This window comes from Patiria miniata, unplaced genomic scaffold, assembly GCF_015706575.1.
Source record: "Patiria miniata isolate m_02_andy unplaced genomic scaffold, ASM1570657v1 HiC_scaffold_7, whole genome shotgun sequence".
NCBI classification, from domain to species: domain Eukaryota; kingdom Metazoa; phylum Echinodermata; class Asteroidea; order Valvatida; family Asterinidae; genus Patiria; species Patiria miniata.
In genome coordinates, this window is record NW_024037074.1 from 24,372,450 (window position 1) to 24,398,052 (window position 25,603).

The following is a 25,603-nucleotide window of genomic DNA, read 5'->3' on the forward strand; positions in this document are numbered from 1 at the left end:
TGACGAAAATCAAATAATTGAAATCCATACAAATATCCTTCATGTTTCAGAAAAAAGCTGTATAAAACTGTTTTTATTTACTGTTTTTGTACAAGAACAGAATCAAAGAACTTTGAAGGAACAGAGATATAAATAAGGCATGGAACAAAGAAACAGAAACTACATAAGATATCAACTCTCAGTTGAATAAACGAACACGTGTGTAACTGAACGATGAAAACAGTTATCTTTAAAAAATAATGTAAAAATTGCAACCCCTAATAATTGCAAACGCTGATCACAGGAAAAATGGTAAAACAAGAGTTGGTGGTAAACGATCTTTTACGATATTGATTGTATTTGTTTCTGATTTTAGGAAAAACAGCTACTGTTTGTGGCGATTTGCATACTAATTTAACTTCAGTAGAAGTTGAAAAGCATGCCCAACATTTTGGCTGCAAAAGTGCGCTATTTGCTAGGAAAAGCTTGACTGTGCTTAGCATGTTGGCATCACACATTAGTCACTCGTAAAAATTGAAGACTTTGTTTCCAAAACGCGATAAATGCTACATGTATTTGTTAGCTTTTAGTAAGAATCCTGCCCTCTCCAGGTTCTTCCCAAAGTCAGTTTCGACGGCTGTTTTATGGTTAAATTCAACTTTTAAGCAAACATACATTACTCATGGAACAGCAAAACACTGAACATAAAAGTCCCGCATGTCATGACCTGAATAATAAACAGGGCAAAGGTCATGACATCCAAGCCCACAGTGTGGGGGCGCTGTTCCATTGTAATTACTGTTAAGAATACAATAAAGAGAAAAATGTAGATTAGGGACAGCTGTTATACTGTGCATTTTCTATAAGTTTTCAGAACCGTTCCATTCCCCCCCCCCCCCCCCTTTTCAAATGGATATATCGTGTTTTGTGTCATTTCTTTAGCATATTTGCTTTGAGTTGCTTGCTGGGACTTTTTTAAGTTACTATATGTGGTCTGCTGCAAAGTTTTAGTCACAACATAGTAAAGAAAGGGTGCAAAATAGCCTCTTTAAAGGAACTGCTATTTTATCAAATGGACGGCACAATTCCCCTAGATTCATCTTTACTGATAAAATAATACCACCGATTTATTTAAAGGCATGATTTTCAGTATCACAAATACCTATAAATTTGTTTGGATCTCTTATGAATTTTAGGATCTCTTTGAGGTTGGCTTGTAACAACATGAAACCCCTTGAATCCTTTTATAAAATAAAAACTCTATTTATAATACAAACATTTACATCTTAAGAAAAAAAATACATGCATGTATCTCGGTGATCTTGGTGAATCTTAAAAATAACGGTTCATGAAGATTGGTTACAAACATAATTTTTAACCAGATTGTTCACAAAATGAGTTGTGCCACAAAAAAAAAAAGAAGAAGTCAATTCTTGAAATTTAAGCATAATTGAAGAGGGTTATTAAAGGGGATACATCATCGTCTGTGCAGAAATGGAACTTTTATTTATGTTCCTGTGGGGGAAATTTGTGATTACTGATTGACAAACTGAGATTTGAACAGCTTAAAAACAGCTTTTTTCTTGTACCCTTTAAACCTTCTGGTTGCCCAAGACTAACTTGTGTCTTGCAAACTTGATAAATAAATAAAAATCAAGCTTTCTGAAATATTTTTAAACTTAACCATTACGACCATAGTACCTTCTTAATGATACTAATATTTCATACAAGTGTCAACCACAGAAAAATTGTTAACTCATCATAAGATGGAATTGTTAACTCATCAGTTGCGATGAAAACAAATGCTCTCTAAAACAAAAATTTGTATCAAATTCGTCCATGAACTAGTTATAAATTATGGGGCATTGTGGTATCAGACTAAATATAATGCAAGTAATTGTGACAGCATAGGATAATCATAAGGCCAAACATGTTTCAGACTTGGGTTCCAGACTTGGGCCGAAACCATACAGCATTAGGAGGTTAGACAACATAGATTGTCATTTCAGATAGGCAAACTTTTATGAGCCGATTTTCCAGTGGCTAGCCTCTATGGAGTCATGCACCAATGACTGCATCAGTTTAACGTTAATTGACTTTCATGTTTTTGCTCCAATAACTGTTTCAAATGTTGAACTAATCACAGAATTTATTTTGTTCGGTGCGACTCTAGAATGCCAACCTGAAAAAGGTGTAACGACAGGGTTCCCATAGAAATATTTAAATGAAATTCCAAGATTTTTCCATGACTTTTCTAGGAGAAATTTAGGGCTTTCCATGACCAATTCCTATGCTGTTTTGGTCTCTCAATTCCTATGCTGTTTTGGCATCTCAATTCCTATGCTGTTTTGGCATCTTAGGAGCGTATTGCTCTGAGGGCAAGGGACACCACATCCCTTTCAGCACTCCAGTTTGGCTAAAGACCGCTGATCTCAATGGTGCATTGAACAAGCAACAAGTGTAGAGTGTACGGTTCATGCATAAAGAGCAAGTATAATGAAATTGGAATCCAAACAGGAAGACTGCCACAGCCAAATATTACACATCATCACATATGGCTTGTGCAGGATGCAATGAATTTTCCGTAACTTCTTTCTTGGAATATCAACTTTCCATGACTCCTCATAAAATAACAAAAATTCCGTGACTTTTCCACGACTTCCCATGATAGCTTTAAATGCCAGGATTTTCCTGGAATTTTTCATGAATGTAGGAATCCTGAAGGAAATCAGTTGGTTTGGCTTTCTGTTGACTTTGACTGAATAGGCTTTTCCAAATGAGCTTTTCCAAGAGACTTTGCTAAACACTTGGACACTGACTTTAAAATAAACCATTATGAGTAAACGATACAATGCAATACTGTTGGGAAAAAAAGTCTTTAAGAAAGAGTTCTTACTTTCTTTTCTAAGTTGAATAGCTCGGATCACAACTTGGTTTGAATTTTTAATTTCTTGGCAGATCACTGATGAAATTTTTTTTTTTTTAAATGATCTGAAATTAATAAAAAAGGAAAAAAATATGAGCACTTGTTTCTGCAAAAGAAATGAACATTATTATCATAAATAGGTATGAACATTAACAAACGGGCTATCTTTACATATGTACAGTCGTAATCTGCATAAGAATACAAGTTGTTTACAAAAGAGAGTAAACGAGGCTTCTTCCCTCAAAAAAACAAAACAAAGGAGGGACGAATATACATTTTATGAATCTCATACCCGACAACGGGTATAGTTTCGGTAACAAGTCTCATGGGTCCTGTTACGCCCCGATTATGGAATCATCCTAACTGGGACTTCCCCAACTTTAATTGGGATGGTCCCAACTGCAGTTGGGACCTACTTGTACCCAACTACAGTTGGGACTTACCCAACTACAGTTAGGGCGCATCAGGCCCAATAACAATAGCCTAGTATACAATAGCCTGCCATTTTTTTTATTTATCTCACAGAAAACGAAATATATTTGTAACTCTCCCAATATTTAAGATGATGACCAAAAGCCCCAAACAAACCAAAAGCACCACTTTTGCAAAGTCATTTTATTCTTTGGTGGCTTTACAAATTCCAACATTGCTTTTTTTTTTTTAAATTTAACTTAATCTTTTTTTTTCAGCACTTGCTGGTTGAAGTTCTATACAGGCTGTACATTGCTTTATTTTTTCAATTCTACACCGATCGTTGACAATGTTGTCATTTTATAGTCTTTCCATAATAACCGAAGGAACTGGCAAGGCATTTTTTTTTTAAATTGTGAATTCGGCACAGGTTATGTTTTGTTCCCATCCCTAACAAAGTCTCTTTCTTTTTCGTGATTGTTCATTCAGGTTTGCCTCCTCTTTCGTCGTTTTACAAAATTTACAGTGACCGGGAGTCAAACTTGGCCTTGCCAACTGCCACACATCTGCAAAATGATCCTCTTAGCTGGGACCTCAAATATTAGTTTTGTTCTGAGTTGCAATGCATGTTCATCATTCAATAATATGTTGTTGTCTTGATTCTTCCATTTTTCACTGGGCCAGGCAAGTTGTTACCAACATTTTCAAAAATGCAGACATCATGCCCATTTCCTCTCCGCTCTGTCCTGGATCCTACATTTTCAGCGTTAATATCCATCAACGGACGACAAAAATTTCAGATCCGGGATGCATCGTCATCCAGTCTCAAGTAGTGCATTGGAAGAAAACACGAATGTACACAATTTTCCAACTTTGGTCGAAGCAAAATCCCGTTCTTTTCTTCTGAGTTCCATAACTTCCTACCATCAAAACGAATCCGAAGATTGGAGAAGGCAAAAATTTGCTCGTAAATTTTTCCACGGATGTACCAGCTTTGCAAAAGATCAGACAAGGGAAGATAGTGACACAATTGGTCTTTATAGGAAGCACCGTCCGCAAGATCCAAGAGGCACACACCAGTAATTTCTAAGTTTTTGTCTGGCTGGACAGACTGAAGGCGGGAGGAAGACATCCTTTTTGGAGGTGAGTAGCATGAGAGGCTGGCCAGTTTTATTGGTCGTTCCTAGAGGGAGGTCTCGTTGTGGGGTGGCCTGGCTGCTTGGTTCTCCTCCTCCAGTAAGGCTATCCTCTGCTTCAACATCCGAACCTTGGGCAGAAAAATATACGGTAAAATGAGTGGTAAAGCAAGTAATAGGTGGCACCGAAGTCACTTGGGGCGTGCGTTAAATTACTGCAGCCGATTAATTTTGGAAGTAGCCTGAATTGAGTAGCTCGACCAATTTACCTGTGTGTCGTGTCTCTCTACCATCGCCATCATCTGGGCTTCCAGTTTCTTGAGCCTGTTCTGGTGTTTCTTCTTGGCTTTGTCGTAAGCAGTGACTAGGGCACTGTGAGAATATAGACCAAAAAACAAAGATATTGAAGCTACTTCTCCTCAGGGGTAAACTGAATCTGAACTTTTTCCTAAATTTTAACAGGAAAGACAAGTTTTAAAATTTGTTTTTATGGCACTGGCACCAACTGAAAAAAGACATCTTTAATAAGCAACTGTACCAACCTGTTGGCTCTCTTAAGGTCGGTGATGAACTCTGCCGACTGCTGGTGCCTCATCTCCGAGCTCTTCTGCAGCTTCTCAATGGTGGCCATCAGCTCGTGGATCTTGCCTCTCAGCTTCTTCTCCCGCCTCGCCATCTCCGCCATGTCTATGGAGATGTTCGGGTCGTCTAGGTGGCTGAGCTCCGCTAAGGTGATGGAGGGCGTGGAGTGTGGTCCAAAGCCTGATTGCTGTGGCAGGAAACAATTCAACAATACAGTTCCGGATCAAAACAAAGAAATACTGCTGTCCACAATGAAACATGAAACACTGTGTTAGTTTGCCTCGATCAGGACACTTTTCAACTTCATGGCTTGTCATGCAGTTAACCAACTGTCCTTGGCCGTTTCCATGCAGTGCCTTGCATAGACTACTCAAACTACTGCCAACATTCTTTCGCATACAGTGAATGCACATCGTGGAAGCAGGAATGAGATTGTGGGACAATGAAAAATCCACACAAAAACTGGTAAAACCTCAGGAATTCCAGATTTCAAAATTGGATTCTTTAAAAACCCTGTTACACTGTGTTAAAAAAATGCTGAAATTGGGAAAAATTGAGACAAAAAATCCTAAAATCTGGAAAAATCCTGACCAAAATTCCTGAAATCAGGAAAAATCCTGACACATCTCAACTCTGGCACAGAGCAAAAGTATATCAAACCATTGCAACTCACGCAAAAAAAGAAGAAGTAATAAATAAATAATTCAATAAACAAGCAGTACGTCCAGGTGGTCAAATAACTTTTTAATCAGTCACTATTCCAATGGGACTTTCTATCTCAACCTACCTTGGGACTCCTGGGTACCGCCACTTTGCCCTTCTTTTCCTGTACCTCCGACTTGAGATGGTCAATCTGGGCCAGATAGGCTTGCTCCTGTGCGTCCCGGGAGGTCATCTTGAGCTCCGCCGCTTTCTTCTCTTTCTCCAGGAGATAATATTGGGCCTTGAGCTCGGCCTTTTCCTCCTGAGGAGACGGATGAAGACAAGAATTAAAGACAAAAGGACAAAATTTAATATGAATGCGCAGTTAGCACATGGGTCATTCTGTAAATTTAGGGTCAAAGTGTTACACTTTTTCCTGTCCCTGTTTCCGGTAGCTTGGTATTTTGTAATTTTGACATTCAATTATAATTAAGAATGACTTCGTCTCTCTTGGAGGATGACTGCATTTAAGGAGTGCATCACAACTATAAAATCACAGATGTCAGATGTTACAGGGACAGAAATAAAAGTTGACCCGAAATTCTTAGAATGTCCCATGTGCCTAGTTCAGGCTCCTCAACAGTGGCTCTCCTGAACAACAGGCCCCTCAACAGTTTACGCATTCCAGGTACGTATAACACATGCGTTCTCAGACATCACTTTTACCCCCTAAAGTATGGTTTCACAACTTCATACCTGATAAAGCAATCTGTAGTAGTTAAGTCTTAAAAAAAAGAAGAGAGAAATTGACATTTGCAAAGGAGACAAAGTGACGCTGGCGACACATGTCAGAGCACAGGGAGCAAACAGCAGGATTAAACTGATCATCTCTGCCTGGGGCACTGATCTATCTTGTCAAGGGGCACCATATGGGGCCTAATCCCATTTAATCTCCCTCTTAATCCCCATGATCAGAGATCCAAATCACTCTTTGCATCTCCCCGAGGATACCGAGAAATGGATCTGGGTCACAGCTGCAGGCAGTTTAGTCCACATTTCTGAACAAACACACTGATGGTGAATTGATACCAAAATAAAACAACACCCGGCATGTACTGCCTGATATTTCTGTCGAAAATTCCAAATGTGTATGGTCAATTTTAACACATTTTATTTTTTACAAAGAAAAGGTTATAGACAGCACAGTCAATGAGTGATGTTTTCTGTGACTTCTTTGAAAAGAATGAGCAGAAGTTCAATTCACTTGCAGTCTACACGGTCCCTTTCAGCACCACAACTTTTAAAACACAGTTGCTTATTTTGATTCCGACAGCTGTTTTTCTCCCCAAGAGAAACCACAAATAGATTGGCAAGATAGATACATGCACTATATAGCGGACCTCGAACAAAAGTTGACATTAAGGTCCACAATTGGGTGAAAGGTCCACAGATGAAAATTGTGTGTGCAAAACCAATGGGGTTTCTTCCCAAAAAATATAGACAATAGTATAGAACAAGAGGTCCACGGTTGAAGATGTTCACAGAATTATATGTGTACATGTACAGGTTATACTTTACATCTTGGAACGTGGAACAAAGGGTGACCTGAGATAACAATAACCCTGAGGACTTGAGTCCAAGTCCTCAGTAATGCTTGGGACACATCAGGAGATAAATGTACATGTATGTGTCTATCATAACTCTTTCGAAGGGCAAATGTTTGGAGGCAAATGTTCGTGGAGCGCCGTGGTTCAGTGGTAAAGGTGTTCGAAACATGTGCTGTGGTACGTGAGTTTGAACCCTGACGGGGAACATGGTGTTTACGTTCTTGGGCAAGACATTTTACTGCAATTGCCTCTCTCCACCCTGGAGTATAAATGGGTACCTATGAAGGAAGAGACCACATTGCACTGATCTCGAGCTGCTGCAGAAAAATGGTCTCCTGGCCTGATGAACAGGGGTAATAATTGTAAAGCGCTTTGACACCTTCGGTATAAAGTGCTATATAAGCACCACATTATTTTATTAAAAGTTAAAATGGGTTTGTAAGTGCTGAAGAGCTACTCTGCTTCTCACCTTGAGTGCAGCAATCTCCTGCATCATGACGGCGTTCTCCAGGTCCAGCCGCTGGCTGTCGCTGCTGGACTTGATCTGCGAGACCGGGTCAATGTGCACGCTCTCCAGCTCCATGACGGTCAGCCGGACGGCCGATTTGTCGTTCTTGAGCTGCTGGATGTAGTCCCGAAGCCGCTGCTCATCTTCTTTGGTGAAGTCTGTGTCGCAGCTGCTGGCTGTGGAGCTGGTGGTGCTGTTGGGAGGAGGGAGGGAGGGGGGGGGGTGGTAGAGGAGTATCATTAAAGGTTAAAGGTGAAAATTGAGAGTATTATGGGCCACTGTTTTATACCGCGCATGCTTTTGTCGTTTTCCATGCGAAAAGCTTTGTGGAAATGTGACAGTCGTTTATGAATTCAACTGGTGATTGGCGGTGAATTTAACTTCGGAGACACAAATCCTTCAAATCACACCAAATAATGGTTAACAGATTCTTAACACTTGATCGGCAAGTTTTGAATATTTGAATATTCAGTCAAACACAGTTTTGAATAATTGAATACTAAATTTAAAAACAAGTCAGGTGTGTTTACAAACACAAATGCCCCGCAACCGTGACTGTTCCCATGACATAACACCACTCTTTTAACATCAACTTACATGTACCTTGGTCACATGGAACATTCATTGACAGCATTAGTGTCTTCTGTAGGTTTTATATGAATTAATCCCTAATCCCTATAATCTCAGAATAAATACAAGATTTCTATTGTTTTAGCCACTGTGAACTTGACCCTTGACCTTTTTGCCCCAAATTCAATAGGCTTCTTAGGATTACCAAGAACAATCCACAAACCAAATTTGAAGTTCATATGTTAAGTATTTCTCAAGTTATCGCGCTGACAAGATTTCTATTGTTTTAGCCACTGTGAACTTGACACTTGACCTTTCGACCCCAAATGCAATAGGCTTCTTAGGATTGCCATGAACAATCCACAAACCAAATTTGAAGTTCACATGTAAAGTATTTCTCAAGTTATTGCGCTGACAAGATTTCTATTGTTTTAGCCACTGTGAACTTGACCTTTGGCCTTTTGGCCCCAAATGCAAAAGGCTTCTTAGGATTGCCAAAAACAATCCACAAACCAAATTTGAAGTTCACATGTAAAGTATTTCTCAAGTTATCGCGCTGACAAGATTTCTATTGTTTTAGCCACTGTGAACTTGACCTTTGGCCTTTTGGCCCCAAATGCGAAAGGCTTCTTAGGATTGCCAAAAACAATCCACAAACCAAATTTGAAGTTCACATGTAAAGTATTTCTCAAGTTATCGCGCTGACAAGATTTCTATTGTTTTAGCCACTGTGAACTTGACCTTTGGCCTTTTTGGCCCCAAATGCGAAAGGCTTCTTAGGATTACCAAGAACAATCCACAAACCAAATTTGAAGTTCATATGTTAAGTATTTCTCATGTTATCGCGCTGACAAGATTTGTCCGGACACACACACCCACACACCCACCCACCCACACACACACCCACACACCCACCCACCCACCCACCCACGGAAGGACAAGGCGGAAACAGTATGCCCCTTCGGCTTCGCCGCGGGGCATAAAAATGGACAGCTCTGGACGTAAGTTGCAAAATGTCCGTCAAAAGTTGCCGAGTTCATCAAAAGTCTGGTCATAGGTAAATCACAAGTCCTTTCACAAGTCCGGTCACAAGTCACTGTGGACGAACAAAGGAATGCGCATCTCTGGAATGCAGTGTTACCTCGTATGGCTGTGTGACGATACGTCTTCCCAGGGCTGCAGCGTGCAACCTGGCACATGGCACACCATGGTACCGCAGCTGCGGTCCAGCCTCTGCAGCAAGGCCTTAGCCATGTTTTCAGCTGCTTTGCGATTCTCGTGCACCCGCTTCAACATCATGGTGGTCTCTTCCGAGTCCGAACCCTCTGAACTCTCTCCTAGAGATAAAAAAATCATGAGTCAATTATAAAAGTCTCTTGGAATTGGACTTGATACACATTTTTGAGATCGTAAATACTGAGGCAAGTTATTAATTTTGAAAATAATGGATTCCACACAAATTTTACAATTGCAAATTTGTTCATGGTGAAATCTTTCAAATTTTATTTCAAAAAGATACACCATTTCGTAAATTATGGTCCTTAATATTCCATGCATCTGTTCTTAAATGAATGTACTTTCCTAAACATGATGGAAAAAACCCAAAAGATATTTCAGTACCCCGCTTCTGCTTAGATGAAAATGATGTCAAAACTTACAGAAAACATCAGTCTAAAAACTCATAAAGGCTCAGAATATGATATCAGAATAAAATAATAATTTTGGTCTCTTAGCTGTCCCATTCCTACCTGTTCCGATGCCCCCCACGCCTGCCGCCCTGCAGTTAGCCAGGATGACCTGCTGTTCTGTCTCCAACAGCATCAGCAACACGCTGTAGGCCTCCACCGTCTGGTCCGCGTAGTTGACGGCCAGCTGCAGCGCCGTGTTGTTGCTCTCGTACTTGCCCGTCAGCAGCGTCAGCCGGTCCGCGTTGGACTTGCTCTCCTCCAGCGTCAGCTGCAAGAGGTCGTTCTGGGAGCGAAGGTGGTCAATCTTGCTGTTGAGCCTCTCCAGTTCCACCTCAATCTCCCGGGCTTTGCTCTCGGGGACGGCCAGGCCATGCGAGCCTAAGGCTTGAAGGATCTCCTGCACGCTGGAGCACTCCTGAAGGGACCGGGCTAGGTGCTCAGCGACCTTTGGATTGGCAAGCTGAATGTGTGAGGAAAGACAAGGAAGGAGGAGTGAGACATATTTTATAATCTATGAAAAACTAATCGAATATGCAAAAAAAAAATCAGACGCGATAAGGAACAAATTCTGCATACAATTTCGAATTTTGAACATCCCATTTTTAATTGCAACAGTATTAAAAGTACATCAATCTTTGCAATTGACAAAGTGAATTAAGACCTTTTTCCCCTTTAAAAAAAAAACATTTCTCCTCCACTTTCTTTTTACTGCTGGAAAATTCATTGACCCTAACCCCTAGACCTTTTTTTGCTTGGAACCATCCTCAATCCTCCAAAATCCTCCAAAATTTTGCACTTGTGTTGAAATGAAGGATACCCACTGCCTCAATCCTTCAATATCCTCCAACAGCCCTGCCTCTCAAAATGCAGTCAGCCTCAATCCTCCAAAATCCTCAAAACTGCCTGGAGGACTTTGGAGGATTGAGGAAGATAAGGGTTAAAAGGAATTTTCAGCACAGCTCTGATCCCCTCAAATTACTTTTCCCTGTGTTAAATAAATAAGTGTGAAAGACGCTTGTCAAAGAACTTACCCCTACACTGTTTAAGTCGGACCTCGTCACGCCCTTCTCTGACCCCGACCGAGATGAGCTGTCCAGCGACCTGGAAGGCTTTAACCGCACGCGCTCGGCGACCTTGGCCACGGGCATGCCGCCTCGCCGCTCGCTGCCGTACACGCTGAGCTCGCCGGTGCTGGGGTTGACGCCGTTGGGGACAGTGGCGTTAGAGTTGGAGATTGGGTTGGGGGTGGCAGTCTGACGGTAGCCGGGGGAGCTGAGTTGTTCGGAGGAGGAAGACGTGTACCCTTGTTGGTGCTGCTGCTGTTTGAGATTGCTGGCAGTGGCGCCCGAGGGTGGATCGTTGCGTGTCTGGTGATCTCGAACCTACATTAAAATAGCAAACAACATCATAAGCCACGTTCAATTTCTGCAGGAATGTTGTCCAAAACAGCTTTTGTTAAATCAAACTCTCACAGGTCCATTGGTCATTTTATACAGTCTTAATGAAGCAACCCAGCTGCTAAATCGCCAGTAGATTTTTCTTTGGAGACAATTTTGTAAAACTTGTAAGGGGAAAATATTACTTAGTTAACGGCTGTGCCAATTTAGAACCAGCCACGATTTACCATTCCTTAAGTCAAATCTTGCAAAATGGAAATTTTAATGAACAGTCAACTCTTCAAGCAGAAACCGTTATAATCGGAATGTCCAATTGAGCAGTTATCAAAATGAAAACCTGCATAGGGTCTTTCTAATGCGTTTACAATATTTGCGTTTGGTCTGGACATAAAGGGCGTCATAATTGTTATAGATTCAGGGGGAAAAGCAAAAAGGACCGAGGGGGTTATGGTTAAGACTCAGTTTGTAGGATCTTGTCAAATTTCTTTACCTTCTTCCTGAGTCTGTCCCTCTCTTCTCTGATAGCGATCAGGTTAGCCTTGATCTTCTGCAGCTCATCTTCCTTCATGGACAGCGTGGTGTTGAGGTTCTCATTCTCGTCCCGCAGGACCCCCATCTCTTGCTCCAGGCTGCTGCGCCGGCGCTGACAGTCCCGGTGGTGGGGGGCCGGGTGGCCCTGGAAGCCATTAGGCGTCGTTGGGGAGTGGTTGGTGGCTGAACCGCGGTCGTATTGCAGACACTCCACTTCTTGGACGGCCTGGGGGAAGTGGGGAGATATGTTTTTAGTTTGTAAAATGGTTGGGGATTTAAGTTTTACTTACCAAGTTATGTGCATCACAATAGCCTGGCACTCATGTGGGTTCCAAAGACATGTCCAACCAGAATGTACTGACAGTCGATCACGTGTCAATAACATGGCAAACAAACTTTGATATTTTTGGAAAATTTGGGGCATTATTTGAAAAAAGTCCTTTTTTCCCAACGATGGTTGGCTGACCATCGTTGGAAATTGATGGAAAAATTCCACATTTCTTCAAAAGGACTGCAAACCAGGTGCCATGGTTTCACAGGATACTTGAGACTCTGATTCACGTACAGTCAAGTAAGGTATTTCATAATAATTTGGTAGTTGTGTTCTTTTGAGGTTTGAAAATATTGTATATTTTACCTTTTATTTGCATTCTACCGGTACTTCACTGGTACTCTGATTGGGTAGACGTTTATGGTGAGATGTTGGATGGCTGAGGGGAAAGGGGGGGGGGGGGGATAGGGGCGGGCAAGGTTCTTACTAACCTCTAATGACCTCTGTTCCACCTGGTGGGATGCGCTGGTCAGCTGCTTGACCGTGTGGTCGGCCGTGTCGATATGCTGTCTGTAGGTATCCACCCCCTTGCGTTCCTCCACAGCGCATTCTAGCTCGCCGACTACCCTGGACAACTCAGCTGATAAATCATTGCACTGATCTACACAAGCACAAGGAAAGAACAAAAATCAGGGTGACGGATGATCATTGAAATTAGCGAATAACATGAGCCGATCTGTTGATTGATAATTTCAGTTATCAGGTAATTATTCATGGCATGTTGAATTAAGGTAAATTCGTTTTCCTTGGAAAGATGTGCCGTTTCAGAAATAAGCACACTTTCGCAATTTGAAAAGATCCTTTACGAGAGTGATTACATGCTTTAACTGATGCGTCAACCAGATTGTCTGTCTGACGAACTAGAGGGCACTAAATTAGAATTCCTTTTTGAGTTTTACAAACCCAAGAATATAAACTCACAAATTAGTTGAGCTACTAGTCACTTTAATCCCCAAGATTGATTTTAAGGTAAGACACTTATCTAAGATACATGTATGTATGGGTCATTCAATAAATTTAGTGTCCTACATGTAAGTGCAAATTTTTTTCCTGTCCCTGTCACCTTGGTACTTTGTATTGTAGTTTGCCATTCAAGTATCTTAAAGATTGACTTTTTTAAAAATTTGTTGGGTAGGTAGTTTGCTATTCATAATCACTCTAGGAGGATGGCCACATTAACCCTCCTATGCAAACATTCATTCTGTGCCAAGTTGTCCTTGCAGTCAAAATCAATCAAGTGACTGTTTTCAACAGTTAAGAATTCCGAGCCTACATAAAGCAGGATTGACTGGCTGGGACTGTTTAAGTAACTTGATACAGCTATGCTTTGACTCTGGGCGAGTGATAAAGCAGCTGTGAACACAACTTGCCTTCTTTGTCTGTTGACTTTTTTTTTTTACAAATACCATATACTCATGGACAGCAAAAAATGTGGACAGCATAAACAACTCTAATGTTAACAACAATGGCTAACATTGAAACAAACGAACAATGACAGCCTTGATGCTGAGAAAGCGACTAATCTAACGTCTAAATATCACACATACCGTATCATTTACCTAACTTGTAACCATCACTGCACCGCCTTAAACCCTACAAATCAATGACGACATTCACAAGAACGAGAAAGCAAAACCCAAAAGACATACTGTGGCCCCGAGAATCGGTAACATTATCCCGCTTTTCAATTAGCAAGGGTTGAGCACTTCTGACATTCCATCCCCGACGAAAAAAAATATCTGTGCATATATTCCAGCCGGGGCAGGCTATTTTGGATTAGCCCATTTATCATGAACCGATCACGCTGGCACGAACATGTATAGGGTTAACAGGGTCCATTTTTGCTTGGGCACGATTTTGCCCGAGCTTGACTCTTTGATGTTGGGGGGGGGGGTGTTGTGTTGTACAAACAGATTGATTGGGGTAGGTACGGTATGCTACCATTTTCTCCTTTCCAGCCTTTAAATTTTAAAGCTGAACAAACGGAGACTGCTTGCAAGTGACCATTCTACGATATGATGCTGACTGCAGATCTCAGAACCACCAAATTTAATCAGCACAGAAAAAAAAGAAGCTTTTCACTTTTCACATTATCATCTTTCCTAGCCATGTTGTAATCAACACAGGTCGAACATGGGCTCCAGGTGCGAACAAAACCAATTTGGAAAGCCCCATGGACACGTGTGAATACTGGTTCCCGCACGTATAGCACAACGGTTTATTCTGAATGTGCACAAAGCAACACTCTCTTCGCGTGAGCATCAGGCGTCGTCATCAGCGCATTTGAATGTCCCTCCCAGTGGTCTCCCTCAACTCTCCCCTTTCTTACTGATGAGGGGGTACATGTGCACGGAGCCCAAACGCAGAACCAGGCTCCGTACTTACATCAGTTTGAATATGGGTTGGCTGTAAATTCTTATTTTTTTCACCCAGGTAGAGCTTCCCAACCCTGGTTGCAACCAGGGTTGGATTTTATCCGTGTAGAGTGCCAGACCTGTGTAGAAGCCATGTTGGATTCTTGCTAGTGTGAAAGGGTTCCTGAAATCTGATTGACCCGGGTCCAACATAGAGATTTTGGAAAACTGTGAAAGGGCCTTATGATCAAGTGCTACACCCTGCTTCATTGCAAACAAGTTGCTGTCTAAAAACAGACAACACTGGTTCAGCGACAATTATGCATTTCCAAAATGTCATGATTTGAACCAAACTGAACAAAGGAATTTATAAACCACCAAACCTAAACTGACCAGTGATTGGCATTTTGACAGCTGTCAGTTCCTGTACCTGAAATTAACATGCCCCTAGAACAACACCCATCCTATTCCCGGTGTTGCATTCTATTAGCACATTCAATTTCTCCAAGATAAGCAGGTTCAAAGTTCAAAGGGGCAAAGTTCACAACTGCCAGAGCCTGTCAAAGAGCTGTCAAGTGACAGGAGACAGACAGACAGAGAATGATCAACTAACAGATTACAAATGCTGAAATGGCAAATAGACTAGTGAATGATAAAACGGTGGACAGAAAACACTTATCAACTTTTCCACTTCCACGGACCGAATATATCAAGTATTTAAGATAAGAGACAGAGAATGAGGATACACATACATGTAAGGTGGCAGACTTGCTGAATGGCACAGAGATTTCTTGTGTGACAGAATATTGAAAGGCCTGTCAGGCGTCTTTCACACCACCCAAAGAGATTTCAGGAACCTCTTTCACATTAGGAAGAATCCAACATGGCCTCTACATGGTCCGGAGCTCTACACAGGTCCAACACCGAGATTTCAGGAATCTTTGTGTTGGCGCCGGGTCCAGCACGGAGATTTCAGGAACCCCTGTCACACCAGCAAGAATCCAACCGACCTCTAAACGAGTCTAGCGCCTGATATGGGTAAAATCCAACCCCAGCCAGGACCAGGGTTGAGATGCTCCACCCATGCTCCACCCTGGTAGAATATTCTAATTCTACAGCTGACCCGTGTACAGACTGGTTAAATTGTAAACAGCATGCCTTGCCTACCCGTGTTCCAAGGGACCCGGTTTCGCTTACGTCGGACCCAGGTAGACAAGACGATGGTGTGAAAAAGCCTAGATAGACTGACACCACAACAGACAGACAGACATAGCAATAGACTGAAGGACAGACCAAGAGGAAGACCTACCAATATTTGCAGAGTCACTACCCTGAAAGCTGCCATTACAACTCCCACCGCTGTTGCTGATGTTGCTGTGCGGACTCGAGGCGGACTGTGAAAACTCATCTTCTTCCCTGGGAACAAGAAAAAAAAAATATATAAAATCAGGTCATGCAAATGAGGTCAACAATAGGGATGTGCTATTGGTCGATGGTGACATCAAAAGCCAAAGGCAAATTCAAAACTTATATCATCACGCTGACGTTTCGAAACAAACCGGCAAATTTACTAATGAAACAAGTACACAAAACTTGATATATGCAAATGAATAGGTCATATGATATCCAGAGAATTACCACTTCATCTATTAATTGGGTCAAAGTAATAACTGTGAGAAGTGTAAGGTTGAGTATATAATACTTGAGCAATGGGGATTGCAATACAGCACTTCAAGTGAAGTCAACATTTGAATGTCGACAAAATCTCAAGTTATTTGGTCCTGACTAACAATCAGCGAGGAAGATTGCACTCGCAGAGTCAACACGCTTGCAGACAGTATCAATACATGCATGTCAAATATTCACCGTAATATAAACGAAGAATACTGCCCACTCAAGAATTGGAAGGGCACAGTTTCTTCCCCAAGTCATCAAAACAAAACTGGAACTGTTAGTATGCAGTGAAGCACATGTACATTCACCAAGTATAGGCATGATCACTATGTTCATTATGTGAAGGCAACTTTCATCAAATCTTAATTTGCACTTTCACACCAAGGCTGCAATGTGAGTCCACACTAATTTCCTCAATATGCCCGAGTAAATTTGTTACATGCACCACTTGAAAATGTCTGACTCAATGTGAAATATTTACGACAATAACTATCTATGATTTTCCTCCATGCAATACAGAGATTCTAAATTGTTCAGAAGGCCCCAATATCACATAATCACCTTGAGCTGGGCAACATGCAGTGTAGCGGATCAGGGGTGGGAGGGGGAGGATTGCAACCCCCCCCCCCCCCCACATTCAGCCTCTGATTAAGTTTATGATACCAGCAAAATATGGGTTCAAAAATAATAAATAGAATGCTAAGGGTCCTAAATTTATTCTCAAATTGCCTTAGAATGCAGGAGAAAGCATTGTAGATGCCCCCAGACCCTAATCCTGGCTTCCCCCATTCACACCAACAGCCCGTTTCCTAGATCCGCCCCTGACATGTACATGTACATTAAATTACATGTATACACTACCATACAATAAGAAGCAGTCATCAGTTAACACACATTCATAATATTCAACCTTGATAAAAATGCAGGCTGTTGCAATTGACGATATGTCACGTCGTAAATATTCCCTGTTTGTCGGCGGAATATCATTAATGTTTGATCGTTTACTTTTGGTAAACAGCATGATGTTTTACAAGTAATCTATATCTTTGCGTCTACGTACATGTACGGCTGTTGAGGCTAAAGTGAATTGGGTTAATTGATTAGCACTTTGCACATTGAAATTTAATTTATTGTGATTTGAAGAAACACAAAGTGTACCCAAAAAAACTCTAGGACGAGCAGTATGAGAAACCATAAACATGTGCACATCATGTGGCTTCAATAGTATTAGTAAGACACAACATGAAAATGACATCGTTCCAGATGATTTTCTCAAGTGGCAACGAGAGCCAAATAGCTGGACACCTGTTTTACACAAGGGGGCACTGTTTAGAGAATGGGACCCAACATTAATAGGTTTTGACAAGTCAAAACCCAAGTGACCGTCTGGTTAAGCCATCCTGTTAAGACCCTGGTATTTCAATCTGACCCAGGTCTTCAGTGTACCCTTGCAACAGTTACAGCAAAAGCGCAACAGTAATGGCAAAAGTGCAACAGTAACGGCAAAAGCGCAACATTAACGGCAAAAGCGCAACAGTCACGGCAAAAGCGCAACAGAAGCTATACTGAACAAAAAGAACTGCATTCAATGCAGCATCGCAGCAGCAGAACGAAAGACATGGTGACTTAAAAGAAACCAAAATCTAATTTTGACTGTTATAAAAAGGCACGTGAGAGACGTGACATCGCACATAGACCGTTCAACACAACCGTCGCAATGTCGCACCCTGAGGCATACCAGTTTACCACTGAGAGGGAAAGGGCCTGCATATGACATTATTAGACATGACTGGAGGGCGGAAATTCTATCAGCACATTCCCTCCTCATGGGGGCAGGGTGAGGGGCACCCAATGCCACATCCAATTCCGCTCATATTTCCAGGGGCAAATTAGGGGAGCTGGCTGTGGGGAAATGTGGGGAAACGAGCGCATCAATTCTCTGGCTGATCCCGGGACATACATGTGCAAACCGGGGTAAATGGCAGTTGGGGTCAAAATCTCAATCTCGGAGAATCTGACCTAGATACTCAAACCTTTTTTTTGGCTCATGAAATTCATTAAAGGTGGGTCAAGACAACACATAGAGTACATGTATATCAGAGGGATTGTCAGTGTCCCAATTAAGCAGGTTCATAATTCACGTGAATTTCGATTAGGGTAACTGCGAGCGTCAACTTGAAAACTTAAAATTTGATGTCCTGAAATTCGCTTTTCGATCGCTTTCGGCTGAAGTATGCACTGGCCTTTAAGTGCGGGTTACAGCCAGCACTTACAAAAGTAATATGGACACATCCATTCTTTGGCTGAACTAAAACACGATACAAAACAACTAACTGTCTTTGCCATATTCCATACAAATTCTTTGATTTGGCATGGATAGTGAACCAGCCTTGCAATGAAAACAATACTTTATGACCTTTTCTCTTCATTAACTACAAAGTTCTTGAATGATTTGTTATCGGGAACAATCTGTAAAATGGAAGTTTGAGCAGATAACACAAGTGTAACCGACGAATTCCGAAAAAATGCACATCTACGTAATTAGAGGTTAGAATATCAAAACAGGTGTACATCTTTAATATTTCACTCAAATGCAAGTGCTATGGTACATTTTGTGCGTGGACTACTGCCTATCCAGTTTTGGAGTAGAATTACGCGTCCAGACAATCCAAGATGAGGCAGCACTTCCGAGTCAGTGATAACACTTTCCAATCCCCTTGCCAAACAGAGGGAAGGATGGCAAGACAAATACACACCCTCTCTATATTCAGCAGAGGACAGTACCTGCCTCTCTGCTGGTGAGGGAAAAAAAATTCAACACCTAGCCAACAGCTAAGGCACAATATATTCCATCGGAGACTGTCCTGCCCATTGTAGACTAGGTGAGAGAAATGCATGAGAAAACACTGAATGAATTAGATGATGCCTTACTGAGGATACAAGAATATGCTAAGAATAGGCCAAGAAGAAAAATACCTGTGTTTTTGGTTACCCCAGCCAACCTAGAAAATCATGCAGAATCTAAATCTTTTTTTATTCAAAAAAATAATAATAAAAACTTATAATGGTGCTACCCCCACCCCAGTTTGTGTGGACACATTGTCCTGCATTTATTTTTTTCTCTTTTTTGTGTAAGTTGGTCGGCAGTGATATCTTGCCGCACCGTGCAGCAAAGCACCAAACACAGAATGAACAGTTGATTCATTTGTAAACTGAGATGAATGCATGCGAAAAAAATAATAATAAATTAATAAAAATAATAAATAGAAATATTAAAAACAAAATGAAATCATCACCATCATCTCTCCCTATTTTTTTTCTGGCTGTAAAAAAATAGAGCCAAAAAAGTAAAATAAAAAATGTATCCACCCACCCACCCTATTTTTTTCTCAATGTGATGGGAAGCACAACTTTTTTGCCCTTGGCCTGACCAAGGATGAACATAAAGTACAGCGATGTTTTCATAGAAGCACTTCCCTTTCGCGAGAAATTGTGCCATTCACGCTTCTACTGGATGGTTATTCATTCGAGCGGCAACGAGGGGAAGAATTCTCCCCCCCCCCCTCCTCCCCAAGAATTCTTCACCTGGGATGGAACATTATTTCCCAAGTGATGGGACGGTAATTTATTTAGGATGATGACTTGTTACAGGGTAGGTTTGAGGGGAGGTAAAGGGGATGAAGAATGGAGGGGGGGGGGAGGAAGATGGGGAGGGGGACATCAAGGTGACGAACGCTGATTAAGTTGCAGTGGTTTCATGATTACGTTGCAGCAAATTATGGAGACATTTATGTTCGGAGTGTCGGTGCATCAGGGGTGGTACAGCATGGATTGCAAAAATGCCAACGTGATAAATTGACAATTATGTCACCGATTAAACATCTCTGAGAGCCATTATGGGACAAACATGCATCTTATAAATACATTTTGTACATTGGAACTGTGGGTCTGGTCGAGATTTAGTTAATCATTAGGCCCCTTCCAAATCTAAATTGTTAGTGCGTGGTTATGCATACTCAATCATTTTGTTCGTTATTCCTTCATGGGATTTTAAACACCTATAGATTAACACTTTTAAGAAAATGTGGCAACATTTATCACGTTCTACAGCGAAGGCAAATGTATGAGTGGCTAATTATCTTTTAAGATTATTTAAATGATATGCACATACTCTGGGTAACCAGGCTGGGCAAGGACCCAATCTAATGTCTCTGCTCACAAAACACTGAGGCAATTTAAACGCCATGTAAAATCTCACTCCTGGGCATTAGCAATCTGATGTGATAACCATGCCCAAAATTTGGGCAACAAAACTTGACTATTACATCTTTTCGTGGGCAACCAGAAAAGTGTCTAATGTACATTCAGCACCAGGTCTAGAATTCTCTATATTCGGTAGAAATTCCCCAAAACCGGGTCCATACAGGACTTACAGATTGTATTCTTTTTATCCATATTGCCAAAAATGTGATGGCTTTAATTGAACACCTGATCTTTTAATATGAATTGAACTTGAGGATGGCAGTGTTTTCAAAAGGTTGCCTGATGTTATTTTGCTTGCACACAACAAAAACCAGCTTTAAAATATGCTCCTGAGACATTGGGGAAAAAAAAATATCTTGGCACAATCATTCTCACATCACTCTGCACCAACCCTCTGATGTGTGTGGTCCACAACCCAACATTGCCCAGATCTATAATATATTTTTTTACCGCAGCATCTGATATTGCGACTGGTGAGGCAGAAAGTCTGGTGCTATCAATGTGTATGACGCCATTGACGTGGAATGTAACGTTTACGGCCAGACAAAAATAACATTTCTCCAGTGACAAAATCTAAATCCTGCAAACATGTATCAGTAGTTATAATCAAACCCATTGCAGCAAAATTTTCTGAGACAAAATATTTACTTTGTTCTCTTCCTACACCATTGCCAAACCCATAAAATACCTTTCACCTGAAGGTTATTTCTGTCTCACTGTTTCACAACAGACCACAGTAACCATGGTGAAATTCCACCCTGCAAAATTATCCATATTAGTAACACCAGACAGCAAGTTTCCACACCATTAAAAAAAATTCAGCCGCCTCATAAAAATGCCAGGTTTTATTTCATTTGGTAAAAGGTCATAACTTTGAAGCTTTTGTTATCGGTTTCCTTTCACATGCCGATAACTGATGCGACCTCAGACATTTTTGACCAGGTCGGAGGTCAGGGGTCAGACCCATGGACAGCAAATCGCCCATAGGGTCAAGGTTTATATTACAGATGTAAACTCTCTGGGCTCCGAGGTGTGGACACTGATACCTCCCTACTGGGTTCTCAAAATAGCTGTCATCTGTCAGGAATTAGATCCGAATCTGTTCTTTATTTTATGGTTTCTGGCCAATTTGAGACTCCTTTGGCCCCCAAGGACAGAGCTAAATCCAGACAAAAGCCCTGGGGCCTGTTGTTGTATCTGATACAAGGGGGCCTGGGTGGTTGAAATTCAAGTTCACTTTACAATGGGAACTCGCTGATGCCCTGCCTAGTAGTGCTCAGGGCTCAGGCACCAATACCAACGAAAGTTCCTTTAGGTCTTTTGAGTCATTTGTCAAAGGGCTCTCTGTATAAAAATACAACCTCACCCTGATGAGTGATCTGTAAGTGCTTCGGAGACTCAACAAAAAAGTTTTGCATGAGTCAGGAATGAAATATTTTGTTGCAAGACAGCCTAACATCCGAAACAGTGCTGTGGTTTTTGGAGATCCATCAGCGATGAGCTTAAACAAATCCAGATTGGTTTATAACTCACAATCCAGACCCTATTCCAAAACAAACTACCTCATCGTGAGTCAGAAAAGAAATATTTTCAGGAAGCTTGGTCATAGGAGAACGCTTCTCTGTAGAGTCTTCTCTCAACAAGATTTACATGGGAAAGCAGGTGTACAAATCAATTGTAGAGTGAAAGGAAAACAAAAAAAGAGAAAAGAGCAGCATTCGAACCTGTGAACTCCAGAACACCTGAAGTGTAGACAACAGACTAGGACATTTGAAATTTCTCACCTGATGCACTTTCATTTTCATCATCTTTTTCTTTAAAAGTTAAAGCATAACTTACACCATAGGTAGAATTTACACAACAAATTTGTTGCAAAGCTTCACAATATACTTAAAAGATCCATTGCGCAAAATTTGGCATGCTGCGCAACATTTTCCATACTTAAAATATCTTGGACAAGGATAACAACAGCTTTTACGATGCCCGTTTGTGTATGATTTCCGTTCGGATACAAAACAGTCGGCGAATCACCTTCGCCTGTCATTTCAAAATCAGTTTTGTCCAACCTTTTTTTGGAAATTTTCGGAATCGTGCCACAACTCTAAAAAATCTGTCACAGGTAAAAAAGTAACTCATTTACTTAAAAAGCTGCGATTTTAGATCAACCTTGATAGGTTGTGTACTGATAGGCTCCACGACAATCATGATTATTCATAAAAATAATCATTTTTCAGTCGCTATGCAATTACTTAAGACACCTCAAACAATTGCGTAAGTTATGCCATCATTTGTGGCATATAAGTTGTGGACTTTCGTACTGCGACACTTTTGTGAATAGGGTCATAACTGAGATGATGCACAACATGAAATGTAATTGCACACTTGTGCAATAAAATAGGGCATACATGTAAGTGGGGTTACGCCATTGCGCAAAGTTTCGTAAAATCGGCTGCTGATTAGAAAATGGCGTACCTGAACGCAACACCGTGCGATCTGTCTATCTTCTTATTGAGCTCTGCGATGACGCTGTGCAGCTCTGTTATTCTCTCCTCATACCGGATGGCTTGCTGGTCTAACCTGTCTTCATTGTCCCGCAAAAGGCGTGACCTCTCCACCTGTACAAAAGAATGATCACTTATTCAGGTGGACAAAGAAAAGTAACCAAAACGGGATTTGAACTTGCAACTTATGAAATGCCTTCCCGGTGCTCTACCAACTGAACAACCAAACCCTGTCCCTGTTACATCTGACATCTTTGATTTTATAAATCTGATGCACTCCTTTATGCAGTCGTCCTCCAAGAGCGATTATTTGCTAAATGATAATTGAATGGCAGTAACAACGTACCAAGGTAAACATGGAGAGGACAACTTGAACTGTTGCAATTTAGACCCTAAATTTACAGAATAACCCATATGTTGGCAGTTTCATAATTAGTCACGGTCTTTCTTCTTTGTAGTTCCAAATATACACGTATGCAGGATGGGGGAAAAAAGATGTGCAGAAAAAAATTCTGAACATTTTTAAGTGACAATTTTATGGAATGATTAATTTATCAAACAACATTTTTTACTTACCATGTGTCAAGGCCAATTTACACATACGCGACTTTGTCGCACAAATGAGTTGTGTTTACAATTACGTGACAAAATCATGCAACTTATCATGCGACTTTTTAAATCAAATTCGAAGTGACTCTGTCGTGCAACAAAGAAACATTGCATACGTATTTCATATAGACCCGGCACCAGAAACATGATTATTTTTAAAAGATCCTGTGACAATTAAAGTCAACTCAACAATGTTGATTTTAGTAACATTTTTTTAATGACAGATCAACCTTGCCTTGGCTGCTTGTTCATCTTCATGATATAAAAATCTGATAACATCCAACGCGACTGCTGAAATTTGTCATACAGATACAAACAGTGTACACATGTGGCAAGAAATGTGCGTGAGTGCCGTTCATGGTCGACACATTATTTTACCCTTACAATATGAGGTCACTGTCAAATACAGTTATAAAAAACATAACATATTCTGTCCTTTCAATCCTCATATCTTAAAACAACTACTTTTGCTTGGAAAAGCTGTAGGCGAGGAAAAAATGAACGAAACAAAGAAAGTAAAAAAAAAAAAGATTACCTGAACTACTTGTACACATACAAATCTAATTTACATATTTAGCCAGCCATTTACCAATCTACATTGTACTCAAAGAAAATTCTGAGAGCTATTAATGCAGTAGAGTTCAAGTTTCAAGGATGTCATTTCAGCTGAAAAATATCGGTAACTGGAGTGTTAAATGTATGCCGGGCAATAAAAACCTTTAAACACCCCGGCAACGGAGAGGGAACGAGCCCGCATATTCCCATTTAATCCCTAATTACTTCCGTTTTGCCAACCAGCGCTACTACGACATCCCCATTCAATACAGGGGGGACAAAATCCGCAAAGGTTTTCACAAATTAGCACGGAAATTAGGAAAGTACACAAAGGCAGAAGCTTGCGCTTTTAATAAACCCACACTAACAGAATTACCCTAGGGCAGCGCACTGCACGCATTATCCGACACCTTTTGGAATGTCGGCACTCATCATAACGACTACGGCCTAAAGCTCCGACAGAGACAATCTTTCACAGCTTGCCGCGAATCTCAAACTAGGAGGGAAAAAATAAAAAAGGAAAGTAATCCAGTCACATCCCAATATAAATTGCGCCTCGCACCGCGGGATCATCGGAATCTACAAAATACGCCCAAGTGGAGTATTCCTTTTTTCTTCTGCGTCTATTTAGACTTGTGATTGGTAGGGGGAGTGGAATGATAAGACTAAAGAAAAAACAGGGGGGAGGAGGGGAGAAAGAAATCTATAAATTGGCTAGGAGCGCCGGAAACTTGATTCGGTGGCAGCGTCGAGCGACTAGAGCCCCTCCGAGAAGTCCGGACGATGTTGGAGATGAGAGGCAAGCGAGCCGGCTAGTCTGTGGCAGTGTTGACATTCAACGATCGGTTGTTGGATGCTGATACCCTACTCTCCAGCGTTTTCTTTTTTCCCATTGTGGCCCAGAATAGCACAGGCATGCTAGGGTCTGTGACCCCTTCTTTTCATTTTTGCATATTTTTCACATTACCCTGTTGGTTAAGTTTAAACGTTCTTTCCTGAAAGAAGATTTCAAAAGAAGCAATGGAAAAGGCTATGGGAATTAGACTGTTTGATCCGGTCGTGCTTAAGCATTTGCAGGCTTTCACGATCAGCCATTCCATGAAGAATTTTGATTGATTTGACATATTTTCTTCAGTTGAGCACGCTGTCTTGCAGCAAATATGCTGCTCAATATTTACCATATGCTGAGCTGGAATGCGTCCGAATATTCGGCTAACAGTGATTTTAAACAAATGTGACAGTGATTTCACGAATAATTCAACTCATTGCTGAAATTTAAATCAAATTTTGTATCAATCTGCTATATCAAAAGTAAGACCGTAATCAACCTTTGTCCTTG

The 25,603-nt window shown here is 41.1% G+C and overlaps 1 protein-coding gene across 3 annotated transcripts in view; it reads right to left on the bottom strand.

Moving 5' to 3' along the window:
* Positions 1-38: 38 nt before the first annotated feature.
* The window catches only part of LOC119744695 (colorectal mutant cancer protein-like), a 49,102-nt gene continuing 23,537 nt past the window's right edge, over positions 39-25,603 (bottom strand). For all 3 annotated transcript variants that reach the window (XM_038220761.1, XM_038220762.1, XM_038220763.1), the window contains exons 3-14: positions 23,072-23,214; positions 15,972-16,078; positions 12,740-12,909; positions 11,937-12,203; positions 11,081-11,431; positions 10,110-10,509; positions 9,503-9,698; positions 7,753-7,984; positions 5,822-5,998; positions 4,995-5,221; positions 4,722-4,824; positions 39-4,583 (exon numbers count right to left, since the gene is read on the bottom strand). In XM_038220761.1, the coding sequence (XP_038076689.1) occupies positions 4,500-4,583; positions 4,722-4,824; positions 4,995-5,221; positions 5,822-5,998; positions 7,753-7,984; positions 9,503-9,698; positions 10,110-10,509; positions 11,081-11,431; positions 11,937-12,203; positions 12,740-12,909; positions 15,972-16,078; positions 23,072-23,214 (2,457 nt within the window). In that variant the 3' untranslated portion in view covers positions 39-4,499. The remainder of the gene's footprint in view (positions 4,584-4,721; positions 4,825-4,994; positions 5,222-5,821; positions 5,999-7,752; positions 7,985-9,502; positions 9,699-10,109; positions 10,510-11,080; positions 11,432-11,936; positions 12,204-12,739; positions 12,910-15,971; positions 16,079-23,071; positions 23,215-25,603) is intronic.